The sequence below is a fragment of the Sycon ciliatum genome, chromosome 4, assembly GCF_964019385.1.
Source record: "Sycon ciliatum chromosome 4, ocSycCili1.1, whole genome shotgun sequence".
In the NCBI taxonomy this organism is placed as follows: Eukaryota; Metazoa; Porifera; class Calcarea; order Leucosolenida; family Sycettidae; genus Sycon; species Sycon ciliatum.
The window spans coordinates 32,764,543-32,786,306 of record NC_088646.1 but is presented as its reverse complement, the minus strand read 5'-3'; the positions used below and the strand labels follow the sequence as shown (position 1 = coordinate 32,786,306).

The 21,764-nt window shown below is 48.7% G+C and overlaps 1 protein-coding gene across 2 annotated transcripts in view; it reads left to right on the top strand.

The window, feature by feature from the left end:
* Positions 1-21,764, top strand: part of LOC135815723 (uncharacterized) — a 58,251-nt gene that overhangs the window by 11,452 nt on the left and 25,035 nt on the right. Inside the window, exons 3-10 of one of the 2 annotated variants that reach the window (XM_065329055.1) lie at positions 3,875-4,168; positions 4,673-4,969; positions 5,608-5,733; positions 7,076-7,168; positions 7,450-7,656; positions 8,019-8,333; positions 10,820-10,984; positions 12,662-13,018. In XM_065329055.1, the coding sequence (XP_065185127.1) occupies positions 3,875-4,168; positions 4,673-4,969; positions 5,608-5,733; positions 7,076-7,168; positions 7,450-7,656; positions 8,019-8,333; positions 10,820-10,984; positions 12,662-13,018 (1,854 nt within the window). The remainder of the gene's footprint in view (positions 1-3,874; positions 4,169-4,672; positions 4,970-5,607; positions 5,734-7,075; positions 7,169-7,449; positions 7,657-8,018; positions 8,334-10,819; positions 10,985-12,661; positions 13,019-21,764) is intronic. The other variant, XM_065329056.1, reaches the window with a different exon arrangement.

Here is a 21,764-nt window from a genome sequence, read left to right as displayed (position 1 = left end):
TGCCGCTAGCTTTCCCAGGTGCTGCCACAATTGCAAACCACTCTTTGCGATTGGCTGGTCTGCTTGATTGACTGTCCATTGCCCTATCCCCGGTTGCAATTGTTTGCGCACCAGCCAAGTGCACCACTTGCATCAGTGAATAGCAGCAAGTTGGGGGACGGCGTCCACTTAGGGTGTAGGAAGAAGGACCGGCCGTTCTACTATTCCAGGAGCTCAGGCCATCAGCGAAGGTATTTGAGGCACTCTTCGGAGAGCTTGATCAGGTAATACGGCTGCCGGTACCGGTTGGCAAGTGACCACAATCTGCAATGTGCGTCCTGGGACTATCACTCTTGTAGCAAACGAGAGCTTTCCCAGAAGATACTCGAGTTGACATTGGGTAATTGAAGCTGTGTTGAGAGTGGCCCGTAGGAGGTCGTGAAGCTTGGCAAGTTCGTCCATCGGCAGACTGATGTGAGCGCGCGGGTGTCCAGGATGACGCCGATAAACGTCAGGACGTGGGCTGGACCCTCCACTTTTGCTGACGCCAGAGAAACACCGAGGTATGTAAACGCACAGCGCCGAGTAGCGAGTTGCTGGCGAGCTAACACAGGTCCAGAGCATACATCGAGGAAGCACTTTTGCTGACGCCAGAGAAACACCGAGGTATGTAAACGCACGGCGCCGAGTAGCGAGTTGCTGGCGAGCTAACACAAGTCCAGAGCATGCATGGAGACAGAAACGTTAGTCGAGGTATTTCCCGTAATGGGAAGATGCCAATAACGTCAGGACTTGAGCTGGACCCTCCACTTTTGCTGGGGCCAGAGAAACACCGAGGTATGTAAACGCTCGGAGCAGAATAGCGAGTTGCTGGCGAGGTAACACAAGTCCAGAGCATGCATTGAGGAAGTAACATTAATTGAGGTATTCCCCGTAATGCAACAGGCGTGGGAGTGCGAACTGCCCGCACACAATCCATTCACTGGCGGATGCGACAGAGTTCCATATAGCTGGCCTGGAGCGTAGTACAGTCTGAAGGGCAGGACGCTCTCATAACAGTATTGATCCTGCCAGCGGTTCAACAAGGGCCACTCCTCCGGGCAGACGGGAATTCGGCAGAATGCACTTTTAACATTGAGCTTAGCAAGATACAGCGGGGCGAGCAATTGTCTAATCATGTTTGCAGCATTGTCGTCTTGACATTGTGGAGAGATACGGTCTGCTGGAATGTAATCGTTGACACTTCGACCCTCCAGGCTTTACAAAGGGTGTGTCGTGTGTAACTTCCCGTTCGTCTAGGAACCGCATCTACGCCGGAACAGCACAGAGGCGAGAAAGGGGGTGAAGAACACGGGCCAGCTGTTTCAAGCCTGCTGCAAGAAACGGATCGGCCAGCTGTTTCAAGCCTGCTGCAAGAAACGGATCGTTGCGCAGAAATATAATCTGGGTTAGCATGTGACCGTGTTAAATTCAATGGATCCCAGTTAGTTGAGTGCCGATGAAACCTACCACAACCCCACAATTACGACCATGTGCAACATACCTCCGGAGCATAGGATCAGGATGTGAGTCCAGTAATTTTGAGAAGTGAGAAACTGAGTGCTTACACAGTTACTGATGAGGCCTTACACTTTGCCCTGGGGTGCTCCTGTCGGCACTGGAGGTAGCACTGCCTGAGCTGACACGTGCAAGCGCCGTACTCGTAGTAGCGGCATACGGTTGCGGTACGTGATGCGGATCTGTACTGGTGAGTAGGACGAAATGCGCACGGAAATGCTGGCGAGTGCACTGAGCTGCACTGCTGGCAGGCGGGTCGTGCTGTTCCAGTACACCGCGAGGCGCAGTTGCCACAAGTTGATATTGATAACCTGGCTTTGGAGATTTATTTTATTTTATTTTCCATTGCTACAGGTTCGGCTTAATTCCCTCTGTGCTGCGCTGATGAGTCCACAAAGGACGAAACAGTTGTCCGCAGATTGAGTATTGATAACGTCCAGTTTCTAGGTGGCAAAAACTGGCGATTGGCCGCGACGATCGTGGCCAAATACGTCCACAGGCACTCGTGAAACGCGGTGAGGAACAGTGGAACACAGACCATTCATGAACACTGTCCAGGTCTCAACTCAAGTGCTACCGTCATGCAGCCTACGAAGCGCAGTTCTGGGTTCGGATTCAAATAAATGCTAGTGCGCCAAAAGAGCAACATATGAGGGGTTACGGAGTTGGAACGTCGCCGGAGCTGGACTGACTGCAACTGTATCGGGCAGCAGGAAATCGAAGTCCACGAACTCGCCTCTCTGGACACGATCGAGAAGGGCCCGTATAGGCCTTATGCACATTGTACAGATGCACGAAATCCCGTATAATCTTGAAGAATCCCGTAGACCCGGTTGGGTGTTGAATGTGCAGGACCCTATTGTGTTTACTGCTATTTCCACTATGAAATGGGCCATGAAGGCATTTCATACGAAATCTTTTTCCGGCAGAGATCTAGCGAGTCGTTAGTTCAATCCCAAAGTGAAGAAGGCTTGAAAAGTGATCGTTTGCCATGAATTGTGAGGCTAAATGGGTCAAACGCGCATGTATAGCACACAATGAACACCCAACCGGGTATGTACACACCTACGGCCATAGTACAGAACTTCGTACATCTGTACAATGTGCATAAGGACTATAGGACAGTCAGGTTCACCTGCTGTTGGTGCTGCATGCGCATATGGCGGTCGTCACTGCACCGGGCTCCCAGTAGGGTCCGGCCTGCTGGCGGCGAGCGGCGATACGGATCCAAGTAACTATTTAGTAGAGCGAGGAGAAGCTGGGTGGCGTTGGTGACGGCAGTGGACAACTACCGTTGTTACTTCCAACAGAAAATCAAAGTCCACGAACTCGCCTCTCTGGATACGAATTACGATCGTCAGGCTCGCGCCTGCTGTTGCAGTGGTGGTGCTGCGTGGCGGCCGTCGCTGCGTTCGCAGTAGGCGGGCGGCGGAGCCAGGTAGAGCGAGGCGATCCGGAGAGGCTGGACGCCGGTTGGTGACGACGACATTGTTTCAAGGCACAAACAAGGGTCGCTGAGATCGCGTGGAGGTACTTCATTTCAGGAAACCTGATGATGGCGCAAGCTAAAAATCCACAGTCGACGTTCCACTGTAGACGACGACATTGTTTCAGGCACCAACAGGCACCAACAGGCGTCATTGAAGTCTGAGTTGAAACGTAGAGATACGAGAATGCAAGCTTGAAAGTCTAACGGAAGGAAATTGTTTCGGGAACACCTGTTCCGCAAGTTGCACGCTCGAAAGTCCAAACAGCAATGACATGAAAGAGACATTGTACAGGATTTTGAAGGGCGCGTGCCCACGTGACTCACGCATGCGTGCAGGTTGGGCCAGCTCGCTGGGCTGGCTGCTAACTCGCGTTAGCATGCTAACGCTCATAAAACTAAGATATGTAGGTCAAAGAGAAAACTCCAAGCTGTCCATTGAAGCAATCACTGAAGCGCTCCGATGTGCGGGTCTGGGAATGTGTGTGTGTGTGTGTGTGTGTGTGTGCATGTGTGTGTGTGTGTGTGTGTGTGTGTGTGTGTGTGCGTGCGCATGTGAGTGTGTGCGTGTGTGTGTGCGTCTGTGTGCGTGAGTGTGTGTGTGTGTGTGTGTGTGTGTGTGTGTCCATTGTTCTTATCACCTGACGATGGCCAAGTGCCGAAACGTTGTAAAATAACGGAACTTGTTCGGATGTGCAGCGCTATGGGAATGGGTGTGTCCACTCAAATTCCTTTCCATGTATTATCGGTGTTGTGCAATTCCATTTTTATTTGTTTCTTGACATGTAGTTGTGTTAAGTTGTGTGTTTTTGTGTCATCTGTGCCTTCTGTATTTTGCTGCTTTCGCAACAGACAATCCGTTTCACCTGGTAAGGTTTGTGTGTGACATTCAACCATGGTTGAACGAAGTTGACGCAGATCGATTGCGACAGATGGTGATCAAGAAACATCTCATAACTGACAGCGCATCAATAGAGAGACTAAAGAGAATTCGGTCCCGGGATGGACAATCTGCTCATAATGAGGAGCTCATCCAGTTGCTCAGAGCTGGTGGCCTAAAGACTTATCGTGATCTCGGTGTTGTCATTGAGGAACTTGGGTATGTGGACAGGAGCAAGGACATGCTCTCCATTTTGTCCCACACAGGTATGTTGTTGCTATACTTTTACTGCAATGTGTTGAACTTTGGTGGTGTTTAATGGACAGCTGAGAGTTTTCTCTTCGACGTACATATTTTAATTTTTGGTAATAACCCAGGAATGACTGAGTTCCGATCGATTGAAATTTTGAAAAGTTTCGATCCCAGGGGATCGAAAGTTGTACAGTCCGTACACAAAGGGTTATTTATAGTCTTGCTGCAACTGGCAGGGCGTTGAGGTGTTTATAATATCATATACAGGTCAATCTAACCTCTCCTGACCAAGTTCTTGCATGGCTGATATCAACGAGAGATCAACTATGTGTGCGTGTGTGTGTGTATGTATGTGTGTGTGTGTGTACACGTGTGTGTTTGTGTGTCTGTGTGTATGTGTGTGTGCGCACGCGTGTGTGTATTTGTATGCTTGTCTGTCTGTCTGTGTGCATGTGTGTGTGAGTCTCTCTGTGTGTATGTGTGTCTGTGTATGCATAATATTGCCACGTTCTACGCAGACAATCCATTCCGTAATGATACGTTCGTCAGTAGCGTCCAGGTGTGGATGAACGATTTGGACCCGGATCGATTTCGCAACATTGCGCAACGGTGTGACTTGTTAGATCTCGACTCCATTAGGATGCTAACAAGAATAAACAAGACTGAAGGACAGACCCAGCACAATCAAAAGCTGATCAATATGATTGTTGCCGGAGAGATGGAAACATATATGAAACTCTGTGACGTCGTCAAGGTGATGGGTTTTACCCGGCGCTACGATCAAATGATCAGCATTGTGAAAGACCGTCTTAAAGGTGAAGATAAACAGTTTTCATGAGTTTGAGGGAATGATACAAATGGGGAAAGTGTATAATGTGTACCGGTATGTTGAACAAATCATTTTTTTATCGGACCAAAGCATTGACCGGGTGTTCAAACTGCGGGAAGCACAGAAAAACTGGGCACTCAATTATGTCACCCGTTTTCATAGGCAGTATTGAAATTCTTACACACACACACGCACACCACCACCACCACCACATACACACTTTGTGTATGTATGTGTGTGTGTGTGTGTGTGTGTGTGTGTGTGTGTGTGTGTGTGTATGTGTGTGTGTGTGTGTGTGCATGTATGTGTGTGCATGTATGTGTGTGTGTGTGTGTGTGTGTGTGTGTGTGTGTGTGTGTGTGTGTGTGTGTGTGTGTGTGTGTGTGTGTGTGAGAGCGTTGCTGCATTTCATTTTGAACAAATTTATCACTTGAAAGTAAAAGTTCTAGTAGCTTCAGAGCTTTCGCTATTCTTGTTCTTTGACCAGGTCATCTTGCGAGCTACTCAAACTAATAAACAACTTTGCAATACGATGTATTGTCTTATACCCGCTATCCGTCGGGATGCATGCATTGTGATGACAACATATTTGTTCTACTTGTGTCTATTGGTGTTGCTGTCCAGAAAGCAGACGTCCGGGAGAAGACCTGGATCCCCGCACTGTATACATCGAGAGGTACAGCATTCCCGCAGCGTCAGCCAGCCGAATCAAGTACCTTCAAGCCGGAACTGGAGTAGCTGAAAATATCGGTAAGCTTCGCTGGTCTCCTCTTACCCACACGTAGTGCGGAGAGATAGGATAGTATGGGTAGTGTGAGACAGAACACGACGGAGAGTGCTTGCTGGACAGACCAGACCGACTAGCATCCAGATTAGATTGAGTATGCAAGAGAGGAAGAGAGAGAGAGAGAGAGAGAGAGAGAGAGACAGAGAGAGAGAGAGAGCGAGACAGAGAGAAAGTTAGACAGAGAGAGAGGGAGGGAGGGAGGGAGGGAGAGAGAGAGAGAGAGAGAGAGAGAGAGAGAGAGAGAGAGAGAGAGAGAAAGAAAGAGACAGAGACAGAGAGAGGCAGAGAGAGAGAGAGAGAGAGAGAGAGAGAGAGAGAGAGAGAGAGAGAGAGAGAGAGAGAGAGAGAGAGAGAGAGAGAGAGACAGGGAGACAGAGAGACAGACAGAGAGACAGAGAGTCAGAGACAGACAGAGTGAGAGCGCGAGTGAGTGAGAGAGTAAGGGAGTGTGTGTGTGTGTGTGTGAGAGAGAGAGAGAGAGAGAGAGAGAGAGAGAGAGAGAGAGAGAGAGACAGACAGAGAGACAGAGAGCGAAAGAGACAGACAGACAGCCATACAGACAGACAGCCAGACAGACAGAGAGACAGACAGAGAGCGAAAGAGACAGAGACAGACAGAGTGAGACCGTGAGTGAGAGAGTGAGGGAGTGTGAGAGTGAGGGAGTGTGAGAGAGAGAGAGCGAAAGAGACACAGAGAGAGAGAGAGAGAGAGAGAGAGAGAGAGAGAGAGAGAGAGAGAGAGAGAGAGAGAGAGAGAGAGAGAGAGAGAGAGAGAGAGAGAGATCGGAGAGAGAGAGAGAGAGAGACAGAGACAGAGACAGAGACAGAGACAGAGACAGAGAGACAGAGAGAAAGAAACAGAGAGAGAGAGAGAGAGTGTGTGTCTGTGTGTGTGTGTGTGTGTGTGTGTGTGTATGTGTGTGTGTGTGTGTGTGTGTGTGTATGTGTGTGTGTGAGAGAGAGAGAGAGAGAGAGAGAGAGAGAGAGAGAGAAAGATAGAGAGATAGAGAGAGATAGAGTGAGCCAAACAGGCAACCAACGGTAGATAGCCATGATGAGTTTCTTCCCCGGCCTTTCGTAGATTGCCGTCATGTGTAAAATCAATCCTTTCATCGAGACAGCCAAGCACATACAGAGATGGAGTCAAATAAAGAGAACTTGAGGGAGGGGTGAAGAAGAGACGTATACTTTCCGTTGGCAAAGATGATATGTAGATGTACTTCAGAGTAAATAGTAAAATAATACATAGACAGAGAGACGAGAGTGAATTTTGGCTTGCGTTGGGTGATTGTTTTCTCGTTTGCAGAGGCTCTTTGCAACATCATCCAGTATATTTCCAAGCAGGGCCTCTTACCTCCTCCGAGCAGTGATGGCAATGAAGAATCTGGTATCGAAGAAGGTGAAATTAAGAGCTCAATAATACTTATAAATCATGTGTGAGCAGTTTGAAGGTCCTGGCTATTTTGAGTATTTTCCAAGCACTGATATCCGCTTGTCCGACTTCCATAGAAACGTGTTTGATAATTCAAAGTAGTTGCAAATGGCAATGTCCATATTGTGAATTTCCCACTTCTTTATTTCCGGATAGGAGTGCAAGTGTCAGTGTATGCGTTCTCCATGCAGATTGCATATGGCTGTTTCTTGCTGTGTTCACTTTCCCATCTTCACATCTCGTTGAAGCTTCCCGAGAAGCCCTAGCCGAAACTGATGTGACAGTTTATGTTGATGAGGAATTTGACAAATCAATGATGCAGGACAGCGATGATGATGGAGTTCAGGAAATCATCCAAACAACCTTGGAGGACATTGGGTTCATTAAGAAGAATATCTTTTTTGACGAATTCCGCCCGTCCAAGCGGAGAGCTTACTCTGTTGCAAAGAAGAAAAGTGAGTAACACCCCGCTCACTCCAGTCAATGCGTGCAAGTTGAGCAGCTCAGTTCACCCAGGCTATGTCTGTGTAGTTGAAGGCACAATCTTTTTAGGGATGCTGATGTCATGTCACAGCATTTTGTTGACTTTTAGTTAGTTCCTATTAGATAGCTTTTAACAATCACGGAGTACTTTACGGAGTCGATTGAAATATTTAGGAGGACAATTACACTGCCCTCTTTTGAATGTCATCAAAAGACGTGTGCACCATGTACATTGGTTTCTGATTGATTTGATCGTCAGCTGTTTGCCAGCAGCCTTTTCTTATGATGTGAAAAATGGCCCGTTGTTTGGCTTGTTTGCGCTTGTTACCTCCAGTTCTCATTCGCATTGTCATCGACATTGTAGTTGCTAAGTTCAAGGACAGAAAGTGCATACGCAACGCCATCATCAGCAGACTGAAGCGGTTGACGCAGTCCAGGGGCAGGGTTGTGGTGGTCATCGGCAGGGCCTACAAAAGCATTGAAGTGTTCCTGCTGGTTCCCGGACGCTGTGCAATCGCTCTCCACTACACAGCAATTGTGTTCCCCGGAATTCTGGCGGGCCTGGGTGTCCTCGAGTGGAATCTGGTCGGCAGTCTGGACTTCTTCGACTTGCGGGTCAGTCCGGATGTGCCTTGGCTTGACAATACAGGTAGGATGGGCTTTGCCTTATCACTTACTTTGGTGGTTTTAAGTTATCACTCCACTTTGCTTTCTGTCTAGTCTGTAAAATGGTGGTCAAAGCACACCAAACATCAAACTCTTCATCTAGCTGCAAGGGTTCTGTCACATCTCACAAGTTTCAAACGGTCTACAAAACGGTCTACATACTCACCGAAGTGAACTTTTAAGGGTCCATAGGTCGAATTTGACCTATATTTGACAAGTCTTAGCGAAGCGCTGATTTCAGACGTCAAACCCGGTTGTGCTTGGCTCAAAATTTGCAGCCAGGTTGCTGAGATAGTCATCGTGACGTACGTGTCAAAAAAGCGTGGGTCGCGCATAATTATAAAGAATGCCGTGATGAGCGCTCGAAGTTTGACTGTAGCTGTGTTCACTGCATGCTGCTGCCACTGGAAACACGACAAGCGCAGGTTTATCACCACTTGGCCAAGTAACTTCGCGTTGTCAAGAAGCAGTGACGTCAGACTTCGACGGCCTATACAAAAACATGTGCCCGATTATCGTATTAAAAAATGAAACTTTAGCTCATCAACACAAATAAATACATTACTCAAAACTCTACCTCCCCGACAATTACATTCTACCAAGCTAGTGGTTAATAACTGGTTATATTACGCTATGGTGCTAGCTTAATTTTTCATTTTTCCTATTGTTTTCAATACATAGCATGGGATTTGAACCCGCACTAACGCTTAGCAAGCATTCCCCCGATACACTTTGCATATACATATACACTTCCAAGTTGCATCATGTTATGATGTTGTAGTACGTTATTTTGTGTACGTCGTGTGTACGTCATGTTGGTGCATGCGCGTGTTGCTGTGGTATGAAAAGTTGTCTTCGTCTCGAGTTCATGATGTCTTCGTCTTGAGTTTATCGTGTCTTCGTCTTGAGTTCGTCATGTATAGTTGTGTTTCGTCGTCGTGTCAATAAACAGTCTTCTAAATGTAGCTATCGTCGTCCATTTGTACAAGTGTGGAGATGGCACGGAACTGGGAGCAGGAAGAGAAAGCGAGTTACAACATTGGTGGCAGCGGTAATGGAAATTGTTGTACACTTCAACTTCTGGATTCGTCCTGCGTGGCCTTCGCTCCCAGTTTCCGATGTCATCTCCAGTCGTCCTATCGTCACAGTTTTGTCCGTCTTGAAGAAGTTCGTCCGTCGTCCTCGTCCTTCATCATTCGTCTCTCCCGTCTCTTGGCAGTCGTCGTCACTGGTGGTCCCGGACACGACGTAAAACTGTGCCCAGAAGAAAAGCTAAAAAGAAAAGAAAAAGAAGGATGGATGGTCCCGGACACGACGTAAAACTGTGCCCAGAAGAAAAACTGAAACAGAAAAAAAAGAAGGATGGAAGGTGAAGGCTGCAGTGTGAGGATGTGGACGCTGAGCAGCGCTCCTGGAGATGGTGGACGACATGGCAGACGGCGTGAGGAGTTTCGTTGGTGAGAGGGTACGTGTGTTGTGAACGTGATGAGAATGTGAGTTGTGTATTTTCTGTTCTCCCGACATTTTGTTCTTTATTATTTGCTCTCCTCGAGGGTAAAGAGGCGCCCGCACAGCGCGTGTGTTCTGTTCGTTTTTTGATTTGCTCTTCTATGAGGATAACTAGAGGCCCCCACAGAGCCAGTGGATTTTGTTCTTTTTGTTATTCCTATGATTTGTGCTCTCACATTTTTAGAATTTCTGCGTGGTCGTGAGGTGATGTGTTGTGTGAAGTAGAGTTTTTGAGGTTATCAGTTCCTACACGTGTGACAGCGATCGTGGCTGGTGTTCTGGGTGGGCGGACAGAGTTTTTAATAATCTGCAGTGCAGGCAGAGGTGTTTTATTTCTGGGTGTGACTGGTGTGGTATGATTGAGTGATTTGTGTGATCTTTTCCTCTTTTTACTCTGTTTTATTATTAGAATCGAGGACGATTCTACTCTTGGGAGGGAGTTATGTTGTAGTACGTTATTTTGTGTACGTCGTGTGTACGTCATGTTGGTGCATGCGCGTGTTGCTGTGGTATGAAAAGTTGTCTTCGTCTCGAGTTCATGATGTCTTCGTCTTGAGTTTATCGTGTCTTCGTCTTGAGTTCGTCATGTATAGTTGTGTTTCGTCGTCGTGTCAATAAACAGTCTTCTAAATGTAGCTATCGTCGTCCATTTGTACAAGTGTGGAGATGGCACGGAACTGGGAGCAGGAAGAGAAAGCGAGTTACAACAATGATGCTGCCGTTGAAAGCCCTATTTGAATAAGGTGGCCAGCTGTCTTTGATGGTACAATACCGGACGTGTACAGGATAGCGCCAGGCATGCCCGTCGCCAGAAACAAACACACACACACACTCTCTCTCACTGATGAGGGGAGATGAGGCTGGGTGATTTTGGCTTGCTGGTGCATGGTTGAATGTGAACAAGACCACTCGCTCCTGCACATATGTCCTCTTTGATTTATTCTTGTTTTATTGTCACAGGGATACAGCCTGTCCGTCGGCTGTTCTCTGCATTGTTTTCGAAAGGGCTTACTGATACGGACCTCCCAAATTTAAATCTCGCTCAATCCCAGCTCAAGTCCTTGGTAGAGAGACACGAGCATGACAATGAATTCATCGACTTTCTGGGAAAGTTCATCATGAACGGTGAGTGTTTGTGTCCTTTTCCAGTTGTTGGCCAGGTGCTGATCATGATGCATATACCAATACCTTATTTTGGAATAAGTGCACACAACAGCTGAACTGGCTGACACACGCACACACGCATGCACACACACACACACACACACCTTGTCTCCTCGCAACAAAAACCCAAAATGAGGGCCAAACATACCGATACTATAGTATCGGTACGTTTATGGTAGACGGGTAAAGGGTTAAAAAGGGGAAGTCCGGTGAATATTTAAATTTCAGTGTCCATATAGTTTGGGGTGTTAGTCCCACATATCTCCGACAAAGCATTCTTGAGATATTTCCGTTTGAAAAATTGAGGTTCGGGTGTGGCACCATGACATCATGCGGCCCCGACAGTCGACCCCCCCCCCCCCCCCCCTCTCTGCAACGTCATAGAGTGGAGCTAAGTCAAAAGGAGTGCTTGAAAGCAATAGTGGCAATGCTATTTCAAATGATTTGGTGACCGACAGTAGGTGCTGCAAGCGACCCCGACGACGTGACTCCATGTGAGAGTGAGGATGCAGCCATGGCCAACCTTCATGAGTTCTGTCTGGGGCTGAAAATTTCGGTATTCTGCAGAATAAATGGCCGCGCGGGCCGGTCAAGAGTGAGCGCTGCCGCGGTTGCGACTGCAGAAGCAGCAGCTATTGCAGACGAGGCTGATATAATTATCAGATATCTGGAGAGCAGAGTCGTCAAAATGTAGAAAAGTAATGCGAGGGCTCTGATTGGTGTTCAATGCCGACTCGCTTGGACTCCAGTGGCCTGCCACATAGGGATTTTTGGTGCAAACTAACACTTGGCGTATTTCGGACGCTGCTCGATTTACAGACAGTGCAGGCTTTTTGAACCACGGTCGCAAGTCTACGATTCAAGGCTCACAACATCACAGGATCTGAAAGTTTAGGTCCGGGAGCTGTTTGCTGTTCTGTCACTTGTCACGGTTGTGGACTCATCGTTGTAGCATACACGAGTCTGGACTATTCCATGCGGAACACATCAAGATTTGTCGAGCTGAAAATTACAGGGAACGTAGTGTTTGTAACGCCGAGTCGAATGGTGTTGGTCCGAAGAAGCTGCGACAAACGGTTCCCCAATCGAACGCGCTGCGAACCCGTTGTACATATAGGTGGTGCGGTTTTTTTGCCGAGTACCTCAATGGCAGTCACCACCATGACCCTGTTGAACCCTACAGTATGGCACAAGGCATTCACAATTGCTTGAAATGTGGCCTTCTGCTGCACTGCTCCTGCAGCTGAGGTCGGCATCTTCGTCAGAGTTTGAAGCAGACTCAGTCCCAATAGCACTTGACAACAGGCTGAAGAAGACTCGTTCAATTCAGGATATTTCTTTTTCAAGCGATCCAAGTCTCCAGGTAGCAGGTGATGGTGGCTACCTAGCAACTTGAAGTACGCCGTTACGTCTTTCCTTTCTCACCATGAAGATAATTGTATGGGTTAGGGAAGACACTGGTATCGGGGCAGACATTGGTATCAAGGAAATGCTGAAAACACTAGTGCAAGGGCAGGGTTCCCTGCTTCAAGTCCTGGCGATGCCAGTGAGCTCTCCGAAGCTTGGGATTATGGCATTGTCATGATTGTTGCGGTTTTCTTTCTTCGTTTTTTTGTATTCATTTTGTCACATGACCAGAATTGCTCTCCAGTGTTGATATTGAGCAACCGGAATCCGTCCAGGTCACAGCAGTCAGAGCAGACCCACCTGTAACTATGCCAACTAAGGAAGAAACAACAGCAGCAGCTGCGTCAGCAGGATTTGCAGTGTATCCATCCAGCCCGACTGCAACAAGTCCATTGCCAGCAGAAGTAGCACCAGCACCAGCAGCAGCAGGAGCAGTAGCACCAATAGCAGCAGCAGCAGCAGCAGCAGCAGCAGAAGGAGCAGTAGCACCAATAGCAGCAGCAACATGGGCACCTCGAGCAACAGCAAAGCTGGAACCAGGAACAACCGCAACCAAATCAACTATGCCAGCACTTCGTACTTATTCAGGTGAGTTTTGCCTAGTTGACATTCGGAGGGGTGTGTAGTGTCTCAGCTAGAGGCGGGGTTCGGTTTACTCTATGATCGATTACATGGAGACTAGAAGAAGACCAACTACAATTGCAAGTAAATTATGTCAACGGAACAAGAACAAGGAGACACGTGTGTCAATACAAAAGGCAGACATACTAAAATGATCTGCGCATGGTGTGACGTCAATACGATAATGATGACGTAAGAAATGTCCATGAGTGTATCATCAGCACAATCATGCACTACATTTCCTCCCCTACATGTATAGTAGGGTTGCAAACGCGTATATACATTTAATACACAAGAGAAAGTCAAATGGATAAGCCGAGAGCACAGTAATTCAGTAACCTTGCGAGCAACAGATTATCAGAGTATGGAGGAGAATGTTTTACTCTCTCAGGCGAGCTGGCAGAACTCGAGTTCTTGCCGGGTTACGACGGGGCTCAGTTGGAGCCTGTGCCGGTGGCGGCTGGGTCTGCTGCGCTGCAGTAGTTGCCGGTACTGTTGCTTGCACAGGTGTAGGTGTTGGAATAGCAGCGGCTTCAACACTGGGTGGTGGCGGAACACAAGTTGGCGAATGAGCAGCGGGAAAACACAAACTGTGATCAGGCTCTGCCGGTGCTGCGACGGACGGCAAAGGCGCTGCGCTCATTGGTACGAATGACTGTGGAGCGGAAACGACTGACCAGAGCCGTTCCACATGGCGCCTCCATTGCTGGTCTGCGCCAACTTCCACAGTATAGTGGCGGGAGCCGTGTACCGCTTGCACGGTGTCCTGAATCCACGGGTGTGGTGCGTTGGTGCGGTAGTCACGTACCATGACTGTGTCATCCACAGCAAACGTGCGCGCACGGTTTGCTGACCTTGCACTACTCTGCGCTGCTTGTTTCTTGGCCACAGATGCCTGAACACTGGGCTAGACCAAGGACAACCGAGTGCATAGCTCAAGATGCATCAGCAAAGAAACTGGTGTGGCATTCGTTGTTGCATGTGGTGTGGTGCGATTCGACAACAGGAAGCGAGGCAAGAACTCGAGCGGTGCTGTGTCCGAATGGGACCTGAGTGCCTGCTTCATCGTACGCACGAATCGTTCGGCCAACCCATTCGTCGCTGGGTTGTACGGTGCTGAGAAGGTGTGCGTAATGCCGTTGGCTTCAGCGAAACGACGGAACTCATCGGATGTGAACTGCGGGCCATTATCACTGACGATCTGGTGAGGCAAACCATGCTGGGCGAACACTTCCCGGAGACGGCGAACGGTGACCGGAGCTGTGGTGCTGTTCATTGGCAGAACTTCCGGCCACTTGCTGTGGGCATCCACCACGATCAGCCACACGTGCCCTTGGAACGGTCCTGCAAAGTCAATGTGGACGCGTTGCCATGGCTTGGACGGCCACTCCCAGGGATGGAGGGGTGACTTTGGTGGTGCTGCCAGGTGTGTCTGGCAGCCAGCACAGACCTTGCCGGTTGTCTCGATGTCAGCGTCGATGCCTGGCCACCAAACGAAGCTACGGGCCAATGCCTTCATCCGAACCATGCCTGGATGGCCTGTGTGCAGTTCCTCGAGTACTCGCTTGCGTAGTAAGGGTGGGATGACAACCCGGATTCCCCACATAAGACATCCTTGGTGCAGTCCCAGCTCATTCTTGCGCCTCGCAAATGGCTGCATGTCACCGTCAGTTGAGGAGTGTGACCACCCGTCACGAACACCAGCTAGGACCTTGGCCAAGACTGGCACACGAGCGGTGTGGCGAGCGACTTCCACGGCTGTCACTTGAAGTGGCTCAATCTGGGCCATGTTGAATCCTTCTGCCCAGTCCAGGCTCTCCTCTTGCGTGTGCGGCAAGGGCAGTCGTGATAAGCCGTCAGCATTTCCATGATCACCTGACTTGCGATACTTGATCTGGTAACTCATACTGGCCAGGAATATGGCATACCGCTGTAGACGCGCTGTCGTCAGAGCTGGCAATCCTTTGCTCGGACTGAAAATGGCTGTCAGAAGCTCGTGGTCTGTCAGCAGCACAAACGATCGTCCGAACAGATACGTGTGAAACTTACGGACCCCCCAGACGATAGATAAGACCTCTTTATCTATTTGGGCATACCGCTTCTCGGTCTCGGTAAGCGAACGTGACGCGAAGGCAATCGGCTGTTTCGTACCATCCGGCAGAATATGCGAGAGCACCGCTCCCAGGCCGTAGGGTGGTGCGTCAGTTGCCAACTGTACCGGCAGGTCGGGATCAAAATGCATGAGTACCTGATCCGAGGCGATAGCTGCCTTGATGGTCTTGAATGCTGCTGCACAGTCAGCTGTCCAATGCCAGGACTGACCCTTTCGGAGCAGGCGGTTGAGAGGGTGCAGAGTCGTGGAGCAGTCCTTCAAGAAGCGCTGGTAGTAGCATACCATACCCAGAAAGCTGCGCAGCTGGGACACGTTCTGTGGTGCCAGGGCCTCATTGATCGCCTTGATCTTGTCATCAGTCTTGCGCAAACCGTGGCGACTGACAATGTGACCACAGTACTCCACTGCATCTGAGAAGAACGTGCACTTCGCTGGATTGACTCTCAGGCCGTGGTCGGAGAGACAACCCAAGATGCTCTCCAAGTTTTCCAAATGTTCATCGTCGTCGCGACCGGTGACGATGATGTCATCTAGCAGGCAGGCCTGATGTGGAACGCCATGCAGGGTGCGGTCGATGGCCGGCTGCCACAGCGCTGGTGCGGAAGCCACACCAAACCCGAGACGGTTGAGCTGATACAAGCCCTTGTGCGTTGTCAGTGTGAGAAGTGGCTTCGATTCCTCCTCCATGTCCATCTGGAGGTACACTTGTTTCAAATCGATGTTGGTGAAGCATTGTCCTCCAGCCAGAGTGGCGAACACATCTTCTACACGTGGAAGAGGGTGTTGATCCACCTTCAGTTGCGGGTTCAATGTGGCCTTGAAATCGCCACAGAGACGCACTGAGCCATTGGGCTTGATAACTGTCACAATTGGGGTTGCCCACTCGCTCCACTGGACCTTGCTAACAATACCAAGGTTCTCTAACCTGTCCAGTTCGGCTTCCACCTTAGGCCGCATAGCGTAGGGCAGCGGGCGAACCTTGAGGAACCGTGGACGTGCACCATCTTTGAGCTGTAGGCGAGCCTTGGCGTCCTTCAGCTTGCCAAAGTCGTCACTGAAAACGTCGGAGAATTTCTCCTTCAGCTGCTCTAGGCGCTTACCGGCTGGTCCTGTGGGCAGCGAGCTAGAGGACGCAGTTACACTGGGGGGGGGGGGGGGGCTCCTTAGTCTCGACCTGGAACAAACGATGCCAGTCAAGAGCAATATGGGCCAGCAGATCTCGGCTACATAGCGGAGGACCCGATGTGTCCACTACATGAATCGGCAACTCTGCCGACTGGTGGTTGTACTCCACGAGCGCCTCAAACGTTCCGCGAGGCCGTACAGGTTCTCCAGTGTATGTTCGCAACTTCAACTTACTCTGGGTAAGTGGCGAGGTACTGGACAGCAACTTCTTATAGAAGCTAGTGGAAATAATAGACACTGCAGCTCCTGTGTCAATCTGCATGCGTATGGACTGGCGCCATTGACAGTTGCATCGATCCACAGGGCTTTCCGTACACTGGATGCCGATGACTTATCCTCAGCTGCTGCTGGTGCTTGCAAGACATCGGCCGTCAAAATTGCAAGTGTGTCGAAGTCATCATCATCTGAGACAGGCAAGTTATGGCACGCACCGCGGCCACTCGGACTTCCTTTCGATGCATACTTCGACTTTCCTGCGAAACGCTGTTTACAAACCTTGCAAAGGTGACCCGTTTCCTGCAGTGTCGACACTCATAGGACTTGTATGGGCACTCACGTGGGTGGTGTGCTTCTGATCAGCAGCGGAAACAGGACGATTGGTGCACACTGGATTGACTTTGACTTTGCTTGCCAGCAGCTGCACTACGATGTTGTGGCCTTTCCACAGCATGTACCCCAGCAGCGGGTACACTTCCTGCGAGCTCCGAGGCATCGTGCGTTGCCACTTCCAGACTACTGGCCTTCTCTATCGCAGTTTTCAGGGTGAGATTTTTTCCGCAGTACTTTACAAAGAGCTTGGCTCCGTATTCCGCACACGACACAATCATTTATTCCCGTAGCAATGCAGAAGACGTTACTTCAGTAACGTCTGGCGCTAGCCAGGGTCCACACAGCTTTAATTTGGTGTTTGTTTGTTTGTTTGTTTGTTTGTGTCACGGCTGGAGCTATCCCGTATCTGTCCCGTATCTGTCCCATATCTGTGACTACAAAGGCTCTACAGGATTGTACATAACAGCTGTCCACAATATTTGCGGGCTCCTGTATCTGTCCCGTACCGTACCAATATTCGTCGTATTATATATACGACTCCCTGATGTAGAGGGAGATTTGGAAAGAAATAGGGAGACGAAGAGGAAATTAAATTAGAATAGACGCCGATTAGGTGATAGGATGCGTCAGCATAAACATACTTTGGAAGAGAGATCCCGTCGTCTCCAAAATAAGCGTGAACGAGCGATTCAGCGCCGGTCACAGGAAACGTCGGAAGAGAGATCCCGTCGACTCCAGAACGCCCGTGATCGGCAGAGTCCGCCGGTACCAGGCAACGTCAGGACAGACATCCCTTTGAGTCCAGAACGCCCGTGATCGGCAGAGTCTACGCCGATCCCAGGAAACGTCAGGACAGACATCTCGTCGAGTCCAGAACGCCCGTGATCGGCAGAATCAGCGCCGGTCCCAGTAAACGTCAGGACAGACCTCCCGTCGACGCGCAGAAAAACTAAATCTGCAGCCTCTTTTGCCGTCGAACAGGATACGTATTTATATAGGAGACTGTTGCGCTGATGAGTTCAAAAAGAACGAAACAGCATGCTGTCCGCAGATTGAGTATATAGGAGACTGTGAATTTATGTAATGTCCAAATTTCGACGTGAGCAGCAGGTCACTCGCGTTGATTTTTCGACGCGCGAGCCAAATAACGCGAGCTGAACTTTCGCGTCGCAGACATCCCGTCGACGCGCAGAAAAACTAAATCTGCAGCCTCTTTTGCCGTCGGACAGGATACGTATTTTAGGAGACTGTAAAGTTATGTGATGTGCTCCACAGGCAACCATGCATTCGGCGTCGTCCTTGGCTCAACAGGTCAATGTACATGTATTACTACAAAAAGGCCAGAAAATCCGATCACTGTATTAAAATCAACTAATGTTCGCTGGCGATTTAATTTCGCTGATTTCGCCGCTTGGTACTGAAATAGAATGAGTGTCGTTGTGATAACATCATTTACGAGTGTCGTTGTGATAACATCATTTACGAGTGCGTTGTTACGATACAGTGTTTGTTGTGTGTTGTGCGTGTTTGTCGGATAGTAATATCAATAACAATACGCCGATATAATTAGTTGCATAGATAGTACTTACGTTGTTGCTTGCATTCTCGCTCTCCACAGCAACTCCATTGCGTGCTGCGTTCTATGTATTCCTATTCTGTACACTGACTCTCTCTCTGACAGGGTTTGCTGTCACCCTGTCGCTGGGCGCAAGCACCCTCTGACAGACCAAACCGATTCGCTTCATCTTTGCAATATTTATCTCCTTTCGATTTGAATTTCTGTTTGTTCTGCACTCTGACTTTTCCTTGTTGCACCTGCGCTTTTGGACGCGGAACTAACTTTGCTGTCGCCATTATTATATCCATGGTTACGTAGTCGTTGTCCGTTGATATGACTCATCGATGCATCATGCATGAGTTGTGATCATTCTGCTTTTCTGATCTTCAAAGACTTCATGCATGCACGCACTGATGACACGTAAGCCAATGCACGCACTGATGTACACGTAAGCCAATGCACGCACCCGGGCACGTTTTGCTGATGACAGCGATTTGGCGATCGTGGTTCTTGGTTCTTTTCTTGTTGTAATCTTCTTGTAAATATCTTAACTTAACTTTGTTTCTCCTACCTGGTCGCTTGGTGCACTGGTTTGTGTGAGCGACGGTAATGGTGGTTTGTGGAGTACAGTAGTGAGGAGGATTAGACAACAGTACCAACCGGCCAAAGTAAATCGCAGGCCAACGTTTGTTATTTAGGCAAATGATGCATGATTGAGCAATGGATGCATGTGAGAGCAAAAATACCGATCGATTTCAAATTTGACGTGAAACTGCGCGTCACGTCGGAAATAACGTGCATCTTAACCTCTCTAATAGAGAGGTTTCTATTTCTCATCGGCCAAAATTTGTAGATTTACAATATAAGGAGATAAAAAGAAAAGAAGGAGCAAAACAAAAGTAGATGATTATTAGAGAAATAACAATCCGCAATAAATTCTGCAAATACTTTTGCCTAACTCATAAGCAAACCGATTGAAACGTTTTCGCAATACAGTGATGTGGCCAATCAACGAAAAAGACATTCCCATCAGTTCTTATAACATGTACGATGAGCTAGGCAAAAAAGCATAAAAGCATAGCGCAGGGCCCTGAGCTTCCAAGCTCTCTCGTTTATTTATTTATGGCACTCAACTCGTGGTCCATGACCAATTGGCACGCAAAGTGCGAGAGAGGGTTGATAGCCAACCACAGCAAGAAAAGAAAAGTAAAGAAAGGAATAAAGAAAAGGGAAGAAAGAAGGATAGACAAGAATCCAGCAAGGAGATCCTATCGTACTATCGTACTACATTATGCGATCGGACTGCATTTTTAAAGCTGGAAAGACATTTTGATATCTTAACATGCTGAGGAAGTTGCAGCCAAAAGCTGTAGGACAAAAACAGAGGAGAGTTGGTAAATGCGGCTGAATTAGCACGAGGAAGTGAGAGACTATTACGAGTGGACCGGGACAGAGAAAACCAAGTGAATACGGAGAGATGAATGGGAATTTTACCTAGGCGAATTCTGTGGATCAAAATGCAAAGCTGCTGTTTGCGATTATTTTGCAGTGGCTGAGTATTGCTGATACAATAGAGTTCAAGACTAGGAAATAAATGCTGCTTGATTCTCCCCAAAGCGAGGCCTTATGGGTTGAGCTTGGTGCACCTGCAGGTCTCCGGGCCAATCCGCTACTCATTTGCTGTCATTACCGCCCCCCCCCCCTCCTTCACAATCCCTTCTTGATCTCACCTCCTTTTGCGACATACTTGGCGACACGCTGTGTTCCTTGGACCTCTCTTTATTTGATGTTTTTCTTACCGGTGACTACAATGCCCACAATTCTGACTGGTGGAGTGGTGACACCACATCGCGTGCTGGTACGGAGCTATCACACGTGTTCTCTAGCTTTGGCCTCCAGCAGCTTCTCAATTTCCCCACCTGTGTCGCTCCGAATGGAAGACTGTCCTGTCTGGACTTGCTTGCTACGAACCGCCCCCTCTGTACGCTCTGTTGACGATGCTGCCCCGCTTGCTGCATCGGATCATTTGCAAGTCATTACAACGCTAGCCTACAACATTGCCACTGCTAAGACCTCTTACAACAGCTCTCAGACTCCTGCCCCTCCGCGACATGCCTTCCGCAAGGTTACACCCTCGACTTGGTCAATCATCAACTCTGAACTTTTTGCCTGTGACTGGCATCTTTTATTCACCTCCACTACTGTTGACGAAGCTGTGGAGAAGTTCACCACAGTTCTTGATGACGTGCTCTCCTTCTATGTGCCACAATACGGAGGAAGACCCGCTACACCCAAACATGGCAGCCACCACCCTCGTCAGTCCAGCCGTAACCCCAAGATCCCTTGGCTTGACAAAGATCGCCAAGGTGCAATTAAACTCAAATACGACTACTACAGCTTAAGTAAGAAGTACTCCACCTATGCTAATATTTCTTTATACAAAAAACAGCGCAATCTGGTGAAGTCAATGCCATGTTTTAAGTATCGAGCATATTTACGTTCGCTCACTCAGGCTACCACCCTATCTCACCCCTCTTCCAGGCCTAACCTGTATACCTTTGTTCGCACTCAAAGGACAACTAGTACACGTCAAGACATACCTCCGTTATTAGCTTCCAATGGTTCGATGGTGACTGACCCCAAGTCTGTAGCTAATACTCTCAATACGCAATTCACATCAGCTGGTATTCCAGACGACCATTCCTCTCCAATACCACCTCTGCAACGTTCTGCGACTGTGTCTTCTGATCTGCGCTCTATACATACCACCACATCATCTGTTCGCAGCTACCTAAAAAGACTAACAAGCAACAAAAGCCCTGGTCCTGATGCCCTACCAAATGAAGTTCTCAAAGTTCTGGCTCCATCTCTGGCGTACCCACTGTGCCTTATATTCAACCTTTCCTACTCCTCCGGCGTATTTCCTGATCGTTGGAAGATCGCTAAGGTCACGCCCATCTACAAGTGTAAAGTCTCCCGATCACAAGCCTCAAACTATCGTCCAATATCTCTTCTCTGCTCCCTTTCAAAAGTATGTGAAAAGCTATTTTACGACCAGTTGTATTGCCACATTTCAGCATGCCTTAGCCCTTCCCAATCTGGTTTTCGGCGCAACGACTCAACCTCTGACTAACTAGCTCGTCTAGTACAAGACATTGCCACCCTTCGTGATGCTCGACACCATATTGCTCTCTGTTTCTTTGACTTGGTAAAGGCCTTTGATACTGTCTGGCATCGTGGCCTCCTTGCCAAGCTACATATTGTCTTTGGTGTGTCTGGCCCTGCTCTGTCCTGGCTGGAGTCCTATC